General features: G+C 36.1%; 1 protein-coding gene across 1 annotated transcript in view; it reads left to right on the forward strand.

Moving 5' to 3' along the window:
* LOC150107783 (WAP four-disulfide core domain protein 1-like) overlaps window positions 1-15,167 on the forward strand; it is a 78,106-nt gene that overhangs the window by 22,584 nt on the left and 40,355 nt on the right. The window contains exon 2 of the mRNA XM_090392187.1: window positions 13,990-14,191. Coding sequence (XP_090248313.1) covers window positions 13,990-14,191 — 202 coding nt within the window. The remainder of the gene's footprint in view (window positions 1-13,989; window positions 14,192-15,167) is intronic.

Genomic DNA, 15,167 nt, shown 5'->3' on the forward strand with positions numbered 1-15,167 from the left:
TAATAACGTTTTAGGCATACACTGCGATCTAAAGCTGGAGGGGAAGGAGAAAAAGACCTTGCAGACGCTGACGGAATAAAAACAGCTTTGTTCGCTCACAATTTCTTGGCTAATCCCACAGACAGCTGTAAGAAGTCTGAATTTTCCTTGCTGAGGTGCCAGAAATGTCTTATCAGATGGGAGCTTTATCGTAATCGTCTGCTGCACCTTCAAGAGCGTACATTTACTGCTTGTCCGTCTGGGGTAAACTCCGACGATAAAATGCTCAGAGTAAGTTAAAGGGACAGGAGGCAAAAGAGTGATATAAATCACCTACTAGATTTTCTTTTTCTTTTTAAGGAATTACGAATCTTAAACCTACTGCGCATGCTCTTAAGCAGTGGGACCACAGATTCTTGAACTTGGTGTTCATAAACCTGCGTCAATTGGCTGACCTAACAGCCGCATTTCCTATTTTATTTTATTTTTTTATTGTTTGAATAGGATTTCTCTGAGGTTTTATTTCCACATACATTTCCTTGATGTTTATTTCGAGCGAGTTGAAGGTTAGATGCTTTTCCTTGCAAGAAATTCCTACAAGGAATTAAAGGGACAGCGATAAATAAAGTTATGTTGCTTTGGTTACGTGACTAATGGGGAAAGAAGGGAGTTCAGGGGGTTACGAAAGTTGGTGTTTTGAAATCATGGGCTGTGAGGAAGATGTCCAGAAGTAAGAAACGAAGATCTTGCCGAACGAAGCTAGTCGGTTTATAGGGATACTCCTATTAAAAGAAGGGAGAGTTCCGTCTGTAAATTATAATCATGTCACTTTTTTTTTTTTTTTTAATGAGCGACATTCTCTTCCGCTGTTTTTTTTTCTTTCCTTTTCGTTAATTTTAAAATTATTTTTAGAATTTAATTCGGGATATTTAAATTTAAAAAAAATCTTCAAACACTCAATTGTATTATAATGAGAAACTTGCTTAAGCCTTTCCTTCATTTCTTGATTTCTCAAGTGCGAGTGGAATTTCCAGCCGCAGGAGGATGCCTGTGAGACACCGAATGAAAGAAAGGTGCAATAAAAGTTCAGCACTGCATCTGATCACGAGATTTTTTTCTTACATGTTACGAAACATTTAGCCAACAAGCGAGTTACCGATATGCATTTTATCGGGTACATTACAATAAAAAAAATACATTAAAAAATTACATGCCGTTAACCAACATAGAATCGAAAGATCTTAATAGCTACAACAAACAGTTGGTATTTTTTTTTAATGCACCAACCTATAGTTGGATATGCATCCTCCAAAATTCCGAGAATGCTCTCCCCAAAATATCAGAGCAGCTTGTTTGACATCTAACTGGACCACTTCCATTCCTGGATGTTTATAAATCTTCCTAATTGGTTTCTATCTACATTTAATACTCGTAAAAACATCTGGGCCCTTTCTACGCACAACGGCAGAACTATTTAATACGAGCATTGAATTTGTCATGTGTCATTCCTCTGAAGTGGAATGAGTGCGTGTGACGGGGAGAACTGCCACTTCTTGGAGAAAGGGAGGACAATTTAATTATTGGACACATTTTTATGTTCGTCATAAAATGTTGCTTTTGTTGCTACCAGAGCAGCGATTCTGGTGGTGTTGCGAGAACATAAATTTCCGGTATGTGCTAAGAAGGAAATGCCATTCCCGTCACTATCAAAGGTGATACGGGACCGCACTCTCAAGCTTTCAAAAAGAAAGAATTGGATGTTTACTAAAATATTCATGACGTCAGTTGCAAAATTTTTATTCGTGTTTTCTTCGATGACTGACATTCCATCGGAAGGGTAGACGTGCATCATTTATATTGAATCGTTTTTGTAAACATGTGAAGTAATGACGTATCCATTTTCTGAGGTTGGCTAGCCAAAAATTATCGACCTGCCTGCTCTTAGATTCTCAAGTGCTTTTCTTGAGCTCTCTTAATGCTTGCACTGGACCTCCTGAGCTGTGGGATTTAACCATGCGGAGGTCGCAGCTGATCTAACAGATACATGCAAATTGTTTATATAAATATTCTTACACATATCCAGTGTATAGCTTGGAGGTCATGAGTAGCTGCTCATGCATATATTACGAGTGATATTCCACACTGTTTATGCGGTCAGTTTTGGTTTAACACGTTATGTAAAGGTGTGTGATATTTGATAGTAAATGGTATCTGAGAGATACCGCGACCTCCGATGTCAGTATAGTATTGGTTTAGTTGTTTTTTTTTTTCTTTGTTCAATAATCTCTAGATTGTAATTAAAAATAAATAAACCATCATGTATTATATTTGCAGCGTAAAAAATTGCAGCGTAGGTCGCATTTTAGCACATATTAGTAATGAATGTATTTCTCAGATTATTATTATTATTATGTGACACCTCCAGGGAGTCCAAAGACTCATCGAGGGAGAGTGTGCCAACAACATCGAACGAATGATTCCCTTCCAACTAACCGCTCTCACACTTGTTTAACTTTTTACGCGAGCCATTAGTAGCAGAGGCTCGACCAATCTTTGCTGGTACACGCGACTTACGCTGTAATTTTTTCGAGTGCGACCTCCGCAAGGTTAAATGCTATGACAGCTGGGACACTGGTACAAGACATGAAGGGTGTAGCAGAATTTCCTTTAATAGGTGACCCGAACCTACAATTTTCTCCTACCGATCCAACATTAAGGAGGCTACTACGAAAACTATTTCTATAGTTGTTTTGATAAGTCTTCAGTTTTATTTTATCTTATGAAAAATCGTTTTTTTTTTTTTTTTTTTTTTTTTTTTTTTTTTTTTTTTCCCTGCTAAGCAGTATCAACTTTCAAGTAAAAGTTAACCACTGATCTGGTTACATTACGATAGAATTGCCAACAAATTCATCTTTAAAAAAATCATTTGAAGGAAGTGTTTTTATTACCATCTTATGAAGTTTTTCCTTTTCATAAATTTTTTGAGTGTGCTGATATTCTCTAAAGTTCAGGATTTGGAGCACTCGCAGCGAGTTTGCAGAAACTGTTCGCTTCTTGTGCCGTGTATCGTCACCCTTTTGTTGATCTTTCTCACACGTGCTGAACTCTCGTGTAAGAAAGATAAACAGAACAAAGTGTTCTGTGACCCACGTACTTTCTACGAGACGTCTGCGAAACGTAATACATAAATGGGGAAGAATCTTGTACTAAAACAGCCCTGAACGGAAGAAAAATACACCAAGGTTGCAGTATTATGATTACAAGACCTTCTCCATTCTTCAATTTTATTTAAGACACGCTGAAAATAAATTCGATATTACTTTAAAAAGTACTTCTCTGAATGCTCCTTAAATCAACTCTTGTAACTAACATCGAATTTACAGGCATTTCTACGCTATTTCTAGAAAAAATATTGAAAGTAACGCAGGTCATCAGTCAAATATATGCGAAGTTAGGCTAGCCTTGAATAGTTAACTGAAAATTTCTGCAACAGGAATTTGAAAAGATGGTATCTCCTTAAGATGGTAAAACTTCTGTGCAGGAGTTTTACTTTTAAAGGTTTCAATTTTAGTGCCAAAAGTCTAAACCGAATTTCTCCCCTCCACTCGTATCTCATTATAAAAGTAGCCCTTAAAAACAAAAAAACCCCAAAAAAAAAAACATATTACTTGGGGATTTCTTCTCTCTCCCCAATGTTTGATTCGATGCACATAACCGCATCGAATCAACTTTTCAAATATATTTCTATTTTTTTCATTATCCACGAATATGTCACTTTACAGTGACCTTGTGAACGGTGGTAGTTTTTCTTGAGATGCGGAGCTCAATCGTTGAAGGCGCTGACGACAATAGAATTCGGATGTGATAAATTCAGTAGGCAATAACAGCAAATCTCACCATGAATATTCCACGAAACGTGGTATTAAGGATTCTTCTTGCGCAACTCGCTATGACAACGCTTAAACATTTGTGATAAAACATCCATTCCTCCTCACCTCCAGGAATCGGTTGATTTTAAAACGGCTTTCATGAAAATTCAGGAAAGCACGGCTGTTCACTGGATCTACAAGAATGTCTGGTAAAATTTGGAGTACTCGCTTTCCAAGTGTAACTTCTTTTTTTTTTTTTTTTCTTGACAAGGTGGTGAACATTTTATTGCAGCAGCATTCTCTTCAGTTAACAGCAGACTTCGCCGAACTGAATAAGAAGTTGTTCCGCACATGCTCGACTGCCTAAGATGCACTCAAACGTTTGGAACCACCGTTTATGTCCTGACAGAACTTTTTTTTTTCTCCTTAATGGCGTTCTAATTATTGGTCTTGCATAATTTTATCCACATATTAAACAGTGAATGAAATATTACTTGTTATTATAAAATGTGCAATTTTCTGTTTTTTCATCGAAACCAAAACTGAAACGACTTCACAAACTTAATATTATATAAAAAATACGAAATTTCATCGAAATCTGTCCATCCAGAACAGCTCTGTTATTTTCGCGAACAGACAGATGGATAAGTTAAAATCAAAGAAAATTACGGATTGGAGAAAGGAATAAGAAGATAGATAAACATAAGTTCCCAAAGAAAACGAGACTTTTCCCATGTGGGAAAACACCTTTACTGCCTTCCTTTACTAAGTTGATTTTTCACTTTACCTCATGCTGATTTTGGCATTTCTATTTTAACTCATTCCATAAACTAAACCCAACTCAGCTCCGCTGTATGCTCACATTTTACCATGAAACTACTGACACGATTGAAATGTAACAGAATCAGGAATTAATCAAAAATACTGCCATAATTATATTTGGGTACAGTTTTGTCTTTTTGAAATCTTCAGTTATACAAAGATGATCGTTCCCTTATTGTCGAAATATCTGGCACCAGGTGGTGCAACTTTAAAGAGAAAGTCAAGGTCTCCTACAGGTCACGCCAGCTTGTATTGGTTACCAAAAATGAATTTTTATACAGGTCTTATTCATTAATTGGAAGGACCAGTGATATTTTCGTTCTTTTTAAATGGGACATCGCAATCACTTGGTAAAAAAAAAAAAAGTTTCAGAATCGATCTACAAACTCTCGCATGACTCTTGCTGTTTGACAGAAGCGGCAGAAAATATGACATTAAAAAAAAATTAATTTTTTTATCGACTCTTTTTGGCATTGTGATTCAATTATTAATAAATACATGTGTGATATTAACCTTCTGTTATATCTTCATAAGACAAAATTTAGGTAGCAGTGGAAAATATATTTTCTGCAGTGGGTCATGATTAGAAAAGTTATTGACAAACATTGCCATAAGACACTGTCAGAAAGGTGGATTGGTTGAAAGTTTTTAAATTAATGCAGATACCGCTTAAGTCAAGTGTGTTCATAGATCAGTTTGTCTGCTTGGTAGACAAACTGATCTATGAACGGACATCAGAAACTTAATCACTTTTTCGTTAACAAGTTTCTGGTGTTCGTCGTGGTCTGACCGAACGGGTCGGCATAGGCCTTTTATAATAATAAATATTACGTTTATTGATGAATTTCTTGTTAGTGTTGGTTGCCAACCTGTTTTCAAACGAAAATCATGTATTAAAGAAACTTTAAGCAATTTAAATTTATGTAATTTTTTAAACATTAGCATTTTAAATTTAAATAATTTTTGTCTTTTACCTCTGATTTATGTGGGTTTTTTATTCAACCCATTCTTCTCGGAGTGTTCGAATCAATATCCCATTGAAATATACGTTTCATAATAATTCTAATTACCTAATGAACTCTCAGATGAAAGAAATGCATCCACCTAGTTAAACGTTTTTTTTTTGTACGTATCATTATTCCTATGCACCGAACTGTTCTTAGTTGGGTCATGCAGCCTGAAAATTAATCTTAACTTATTATTCCTCAGAGGAAGTATATGTAGAACTTTTTTTTTTTTTTTTTGGAAATTGGTCGGCTGTTGCCATCTTGTGATCCTAAACCGTAATGCTAGTATTTCTTAAAATAGTAAATTGTGCAGTCGATTTTTTTTTCTGAGATCCGTGGTTGGAAATTAGTTCTCTGTAAACCCTAACTTGTATGCACAGTTCAACTAACTGGAGAATTGGCTGCACTAAAATAATAATAATAAAAATAAAATAAAAAAATTAGAAAAAGTTTGTGTAGTCGACAAACTAAATCGAACCTATTGTACAACGCTTTCTTCTGGTCTATTATAAGACCAGAAGAAAGTCTCATTCGTTTGTGGTTGCAAAGATATACAATTTTCAAATCGGGACATTCTTTTTGAAACGCCCTGTATTTCTTAGTTAATGAGAAGATGGCGCTAGTCAACAGAAGGCGTTTTGTGTTCTCGAATTTAGGAAGACTGAGTCCATGATTACGGAATTGATCCACCACTGGACAAAACACATTCGTCGTTGGTATCGACAATTTCAAGAAACAGGGTGTTTATATAAGGAAAACGGTCCCGGACGACCACGTACATCAGAGGGGAATGTGCAACGAATTCAAGAGGCTTCTCAGCGAAGCCCGCGCAAGTTCACTCGTCGTGCTAGCCGAGAACTTACCAGGGGCGAATTCTCCATGCTTGCTCTGCTTGCTGCGCAAGCTCATTAAATGAGAAAGAAGTACTATTTATTTGTTAATAAATGCATGCATTCCATTTAGGCTTTTATTTTTGTAATCACAAGACGTTTAAGCTTGCGCGGCAATAATTGCGCTTTGCGTTGTGCCTTGCTAGTCTAATCAAAGCTATCTTGGCTTGCTCAGTTGTAGGAGCTTCCAGGTCCTCGCAGTAACACTGATTTCATGCGCGCGCATAGCCATTTCCGCTTCCTTCACGTCGTCTTAAACACAGGCCATACGCTGTCAACGTAGCTCTAGCCAGTGAGCTTCAGCCACCCTTTATAAGTGTGCGTGTTGCTTGGGAAAATTAAGTTGCAACCAACTTTTTATGACGATGTTATTGACCAGTTCATAAAGAACCGTAGGGTAGAATTTGCACTCAAGTAGCTAAATTGCAAAAGGTAGAGTATCATTTGTAAAATAAATGTTGTATTTGTATGATTAAATGTACATAAATTTCTAAATATATAGTTTTAAATGGTCAGTAATTCATTATTCTGCTAATCAGACTTCAATCACACCTCTCATTCCCTGAATGATAACAAGAGCAAGCGTAAATTTCACGACCAGCATTCTCCCCTGGTTCATCGTGTAGGTGACCAAAAAAAAAAAAAACGAACAGATTTTTGTGCTAATCTGTTAGAGAACATGGAGGACGACTCCTTCCTACAAAGGTTGATTTTTAGTGATGAAGCAACCTTTCATCTAAGCGGTAAAGTTTCGCTCCACAATGTTCGCATATGGGGACTTGAGAATCCACATGAAATTGTACATGAACGTGATTCACCAAAACTTGATGTTTTTTGCGCGGTTTCTGTCAGAAGTTTATGGCCCTTTCTTTTTTGAGGAAAACACTGTTACTGGAAACTCCTGTCTTGAAATGCTGCAGGACTGGCTACTTCCACAGCTGAATGAAGAATCTGAAGATCACATTTTTCAGCAAGACGGAGCACCGCCACATTGGAACCTCCAAGTTCGTCAGTTTCTAAACGAAACATTGCCTCAGCGTTGGATTCGACGCACTGGACCCCCACGACTTGGCACTACACTCTTGGCCTCCAAGATCTCCAGAAACCAACGCTGAGGCAATGTTAGACGTAAAAGACTGTTTATGTTCCTCCATTACCCGCTGACTTGCATGAGCTCAGAACCAGAATCACGGCTGCATTAAATTCTGTGACAGGAGACACTCTCAGACGCGTTTGGGATGAATTTAGCTATGGTGCAGCAGGTGGAGGGCACATTGAGCATTTGTAATTGTGGTGAGTGAAACTTTAGGCCTTACTTCATAGTTTTTGTTTCATAACTGTACCACATTTTAATTATTAAATATAATTATTTGAAATTCTCTTTGAAGCACCTGTTATAGGCTTGTAGTACAGGGTGTTTCAAAGAGAATGACCCAATTTCAAATAATTATATTTTTTGCTACTCCACTTGGTGAAAACAAAATCGTTTAATTCGTAAAATTTTCATCGGAATTCCGACGTTACCAGCCAACGAACATTTAAATTCATTTGCAGTCTATTAAAGTCTACGCTGGTCGTATAACGCATTAGCTGCTTCAGCGATCACATAATTCCAACCAAACAACAGCAAAAATTATATAATCACACACACATAGACCGCAAATGAAATGAAATGTTCGTTGGTTGGTAACGTCGAAATTCCGATGAAAATTTTCGAATTAAACGATTTCGTTTTCAACAAGCGGAGTAGCATTCGAAATATGTATTTGGAAGTTCTACAAAGAATTGATATGCGTGCTGGTTTTTCCCTATAATTCGCTCCCAAGTAATTCCTCTCTCTGCTTCCTCATCCTTCATGGTATTTTCTTTGATTAACGGGTGAAAATAAAGATGCATTTCAGCAAAGTTCACAATAAGCCTGTCTTATTAATGATTCTGTCTTTTTTTCATCTTACGTAACCTAACCCCTTACGTAGAACTCGTAGATAAAATTACTTCATGTTTGAAGCCAAGGTCAAGCAGTTATACGGCACTATTACTACGGTCACAGAGGATAAGAGATGGTGTCACTGACTTCAGCTCCCTTATGTGGGGCGAGTTTCCTATCCCTCACCCCGTCTGGGGGAAGGAAATGGAGAATGCACCAAAGAGCTTAAATTGCACGATCAATTCAAACAATTGCCCAGACTAATATATTATTTTGTCTGGCATAGTTTCTGAATAGCATTCTGAAGCATCTGACGCCAAAAAAAAAAAAAAAAAAAAAAAAAAAGTTTAACCTGAGAACTTGTTTTGTTGCTAAATTTATTATCCGAGTTTCAGGTGTGAGTTTTTTTAAATAAGTTTTAAGACTTTGGGAATCTAAGCAAGTTCACTGCGCCACCTTAGCTTAGTTTTTAGAATTTGAAAAATTATAATTAAAGAAATTAATCAATTTAAATGAAAATGAGTAAAATTAATTATTCAAAAATAATCACTTGTAGTTATTGAACTTGTATATTTTTTATACTTATATAATTGTTTTAACCCTGCAGAGGTCGCGGCTGATCTGACAGATACAAACAAATTGTTTATATATATATTCTTACACATGTCCAGTGTATAGCTTGGAGGTCATGAGTAGCTGCGCATGCATATATTACGAGTGATATTCCACACTGTTTATGCAGTCAGTTTTGACTTAACACGTGTCATGTAAGGGTATGTGATATTTGATAGTAAATTGTATCTGAAAGATACCGCGAGCTCCGATGTTAGTATAGTATTGGTTTAGTTCTTTTTCTTTTGTTTCTTTGTTCAATAATTTCTAGATTGTAACTGAAAATAAATAAACCATCATGCATGATATTTGCAGTTTTTTTTTTTTTTTTTAAGTTTTATCGCATTTTAGCACATACTAGTAATGAACGTATCTCTCAGATACACGCGAACTACGCTGCAATTTTTTCGACCGCGACCTCCGCAGGGTTAAGATACTTTACTAAGGAACGGCTATTGGTCCACACTATCTTTTCTTACATTTTCGATCACTTTTGTTGTTTCTTTCTATTCATGGCCTGATTTCTCGTAAGCAAATCGTTAATTGCGTTTGGCGCAATGAACACAAACAGATCGTACATAAACGTTGTCGTGATTTCAGACAACCCTTAAGGTAGCTGTCATCACTGCTCTCGTAAACTCTCGGCAAGTAATAAAAATTAAAATAATTCCGCGCTGTCTGCGGATGAAAGCATAACATCGGTTCAAGAGTGATTTGTAGCAGTTTCGCGTAACCAAGTACAGTGCGTTAAGCCTTTCACCGCGCGTCTGCTATTTTTAACTTGTTTTTTGTTTATTTTTATATGATGTTTAGATTCATTAAATTTCGCTTCCGACTATTGGCTTTTTTTTTTATTTATTTTTTTTATTATTTATTTTTTTAGTTGTAGCCGGAATTTGCAGCAGATAAATACTTCAGGCAGTGACCACGGTTAATGTCTTTCAGCTGTCTTACTTCTAGGTGCGTGCCTTCTGTTTCTCAACATGCAGCTACAGTATATTATAACACGATTTGTATTTTGTTAATAGAATCACTGTTCCTAATTAGGAACATAAATATCATTATTGCGATGAAAGAAATAAAACTTTCTTCGTGAAAAGTCGCTAATAGGTGACTTATCACGATTCAGTATACACTGAGTGGCCACTTTATTGAGAAAAGCATTTAATAGCGAGCGAAATATCCCTTTTGCCTTATTCTCTGTGGCATTGATTCAACTGTCAAAACGTTCCTTTGGGATGTTTGTCCACGCTATTCCATGGCCTTGCTTAATTGTTACAGATTGGATGGTGGCACGTTGCTGTTGCTGCCCATTATCTTACTTTAGTACCCATTTGATAATGGGTAAATTGCAGCGATGTTAAGGTAGTCTATATCATTCGGGTGGTATTAGGGAACCTAACGTGCGCCAAGAAACACATTCCCTATACCATTACGTCCCTGCAACCAATCTCAGGTGTCGCTACTTGGCAGGAAGGTTCCAGGTAGTGGTGAGCTATAAAGGGCTCGCGCGAGCCCTTTGTTAAATTTTTCTCAAATTTGCGAGCTCCTTGTTCTTTTTGTTTAATAATCTTGTAGAACTAGAAAATACCACCGCAGAATGTATACATGGTACTATAATTGCTACTTTAAATTCATATGGATTTTTTGATAACTATTTAAAAAATCATCTCATTGCATTTTGTTCTGATGGAGCTAGTGTAATGTTAGGAAACAAATCAGGTTGCAATCAAACTTCTACAAAGATTTCCCAACATTGTGATTTGGCATTGCGCTCATCGTTTACAATTAGCATTAGATGATTCGATAAAAAACATTAAAGAAATAAATCAGTTTGAAATATTTGCGGATAAATTATATGCTTTTTATCATTAGTCACCAAGAAATCAACGAGAATTAAATACGATTGCAAAAGACCTTGGTATCGAAATTTTAAAGATCTTAGCTGTGTGTTTGGACCACGATGGGCAGCTTCGAGTTTACGAACAACTCTTGCTTTGTGGAGAAATTACCGAGCTTTATGCAATCATTTTGCATCGAACGATAAATATAAGGGCTTTTTAAACCGACTTCTCAATTTGGAATTTTTAAAAGAACTAGCATTAATGATTGATGCCCTACAGGAATTATCATATCTGTCAGAAGCTCTACAAAGTCGCAATATAAGTATTATACGGGCTAAGTTAGACTTTTTTTTTTTTCTTCCTCGACGATGCGAGCCCTTTGTTAAAATTTTCATAGCCCACTACTGGGTCCAGGCCTCATGTTGTTGCTGCTATGTTCTAGTTCTGCTATCAGCATGATACAGCACAAACTAGGACTCGTCAGACCTGACGGCATTTTTCCAGTCGTCACCTATCCAGTATTAATGATCACATGCTCACCGAAGCTGCACTTCATCAGGAGCGAATTCTCCATGTTTGCTCCGCAAGCTCATTAATTGAGAAAGAAGTCATATTTATTTGTTAATAAATGCATGCATTTATAAGCATTCCATTTAGGCTTTTATTTTTGTAGACAGAAGACGTCTTAAACTTGCCCGGCAATAATTGAGCTTTGCGTTCTGTATCGAAGGCCGATGCTTGCTCGTCTAGTCAAAGCTAAATAGGCTTGTTCGGTTGTAGGAGCTTCCAGGTCCTCGCAGCAACACTGTGATTTCATGCGCGCGCATAGCCATTTCCGCTCCCTTCACGTCGTCTTAAATACAGGCATACGCAGTCAACGTAGCTCTAGCCAGTGAGCTTCAGCCAGCTTTTACAAGTGTGCGTGTTGCTTGGGAAAATTAAGTTGCAACCAACTTTTTATGACGATGTTATTGACCAGTTCATAAAGAAGAACCGTAGGGTAGAATTTGTATTCAAGTAGCTAAATTGCAAAAGATAGAATATCATTTGTAAAATAAATGTTGTATTTGTATGATTAAATGTACATACATTTCTACATATATAGTTTTAAATGGTCAGTAATTCATTAGTCTGTTAATCAGACTTCAATCATACCTCTCACTCCCTGATTTAAGATGATAGTAATTTACCTTTCCAAATCCTGTTTGATGCTACCATTACGCGAGTGTTGATATTATCAGCGTATCTCCCTTGTCACAACTGCAACCAGTGATACATGAAATTTATAATTTTTTTTTTTTTTTTGCACACGAAGGAAAGTAATTTGCGGGGATAATTAAAATGTGTGAAATTTACTTGTTTATCTGGTGTTTGCTAATTGAATAACTACTTGGTTCGTCTCTGCTGTCTTTTTCGCCTGTCGTTTTTTATTCTCAGAATGGCTAGTTTCCTGGCTTTACGATCTCAGCTGATACTGACGATGGGGAAGACTGGTGATCGTATGATCTCTAGAATTCAAAAGGTCCTTTAAGAGAGGGCCTTGACATCCTAGAGATCGTGAGATGTCTAGGTGTAAGCGGTAACAACTTTATTTTTAAATGTTATTTTACCATTAGTTTGCTAAACATTAGATGTATTCTTGGCTTGTATTTATTTATTTTTTAAGCAATCATCGCACTCTAATTATGTTAACAACGTGCAATGACTTATTTCTAACTTCCTGAAATTCTAAATTTAGTTCACACAGCAATTAATCGCATGAAATGACCTTCCGTGTCGCTTTCTTAGTCTTAAACCAACTAAAGATGATTGTAGGGTAACACAGGAAACGTGCTTTTGTTGGTCGATTCTAAAATAATTTTAGAATCAACTTTTCAAAATAAATGAGGGAGTTTTGTATTATCAAGCATTGAAGCCAACAAGCAAAATGGGTGAAAATTTTGAACAATGCACTATCAGACTTGTACATAATAGTTCTCTGCGAATCCGTTTTTAAGATTTGCCTTTGAATATAACACGACAAAAATAGTATAACATTTTATTTTAATTTAGCATTTCAAATTTTTTCGTTATTTTAAAGCAGAAGTTTTCCTTAAATGTGGATGTATTCACAAAAGATTTAGTCGACTTTAAACTTTTGTAACTTTCAAAGTTCCTCAAGATGTCTTAATGTATTATATATTTATAGTTATTCATTTATTTCTTAAGCTAAATGCATCGACGTGGTTTGTCCCCCCCCCCAAAAAAAAATTAAAATTAAAAAAATCAGTCGTGTCTAATATGAATGCCTGACCGGTAAGAGCATTTATTCCATCAACTATTTACTTTGTAGAATTCCCAAGTCCCTGAACCGTTCAGTGAGATTTCAGTCCTTGAGCCAACCAGACATCAATCTGTATTGATAATTATCTGCATTAATAGAGCAGGTCTCGTTCTCTGGAGGAAAGTGTTCAGGGACTCTTTAACGAAGATATGGAGGAAAAAAAGTGACTGGTTGTTCCGACTTGAATTCCTTGTTTTGAGGACAGTGCTCAGCATTGACACGAATATTAAAGTAACAGCTAGAGGAAATGTATGAAAAGCGCGTGGTCTTGCATGTTATCAACGTACCTACATCTGAGGTTAAAAAAAAATATTAAAATATATTCAATAATGACTTGTGATGGTCAACCAACCTTGCTTGATTGCCACGGGCAGGTGGCGATGTGTTAAAGCTTTTCTATTAAAATTAATAAGACAAGGAGTACCGTGAACTGATGTTCGGAAGAAAAGTTATAGCGTTTAAAAATACTCAGTGTTTAGAAGAGCAGTTGCTTTCATCATTAAAATGATGAAAATATGAAATAAAACCCATTAAGTACTGTTTTGTATTCCTTTGATATTTTTAAACTTTTGAAAGTTCATTAATTTGAAAAAAAAACATTTGAAAGTTCGTTCCTGCTCCGTAAGGAATTCGCAAATAACAGGAGTATTGATTTTATTTTTAAATTTTTTTAGAGCCTTCCTGGATCCAGAATTTAAAATTCTTCTATTTTTCAGAAAGAAACGAAGAGTTATTTAACAAGAATCATCGGTCGCAACCTTACGTCGTGGCGGTGTCCTGCTCCTCGTGTGCCCGTCTCTCCTCTGGAGTGCGAAATCAAACAGTGCAACAACGACAGCGACTGCCCTTCCACCAACGAGAGTTGTTGCTTCAATGGGTGTGTTTTCACGTGCCTTTCTAAAGTGGAGCCCCCTCCAGGTAATTGTCCAAAACCGGGTTCAGATTTTGAGGCTTCCAACTTGGGATTTTTTAGGCACTAAAAATCATGTTAATTGACATAATCCGGAAATTTTATTATTATTTATTGATGTCCATCTCATTTTCTATTTTTCTGCTCCTATTTTGCCTGTCTACAGTATCTTTACGAATCGCTCCGATCACGATCGATAAGCGATTGTTTTTACTCTTGCTAAACGAACTAACAGGTAATCACGATACTAACATAATATACTGCTCATGGCCTTCGTTTCTTTTTGGCCTGATTAAAAACTCCCTTACCTTTTTTTTTTTTTTTTTTTTTTTTTTTTTTTTTTTTTTTTTATGCTTCTGTTATTCTTCGATACGTTTGTTCTACTTCATTCTTATCACTGACATATTTTAATTCATTTTATACATGTTAACCTCTCGGATGTCTCTTACGATATTCATGCGATATCCGTACATAGTCTTCTTATCCGGATTTCATCAGTTGATTAAATTAAGTTAAATTGAAAATGTTTAAGAACTCATATTTTGTACTCCTAAATGAGAATTGGAACAACTCTCTATCGTGTACTTCGTGATGATTCTAGAAAGAATGTCACGCGGTCTTAATATCATTCTCGCACAGAAAACAAAATCCATAAGGGCAAAGTGCTGTGTGTGGACAGAATGCTTAGGCGATTAGAGATATTGCTGTATATTTCTAATTGTAAAATTGAATATTTTCTGATGTTTCTAATGAGAAGTTTTGGAATAATATTAGAAAATCACTTTTTTTTTCTCTTCTAGTACAACACGCAATAGATTGTTTTGTCTTGTTTAATCTGACCCCTGTTAATAAATAATTATCCAGGTATACCAGACAGAGAAAAAAAGGAACTAGGAGAAAGTTTTCTCTTGCTTGATGTTGAAATTTAAATTATAAATGGATGGTGGCTAGTTGCTGTTTAAGAGATTGAGGGGAAATTACTGA

The sequence above is a fragment of the Typopeltis vanoorti genome, chromosome 4, assembly GCF_054136105.1.
Source record: "Typopeltis vanoorti isolate ZY-2024b chromosome 4, IOZ_Tvanoo_1.0, whole genome shotgun sequence".
In the NCBI taxonomy this organism is placed as follows: domain Eukaryota; kingdom Metazoa; phylum Arthropoda; class Arachnida; order Uropygi; family Thelyphonidae; genus Typopeltis; species Typopeltis vanoorti.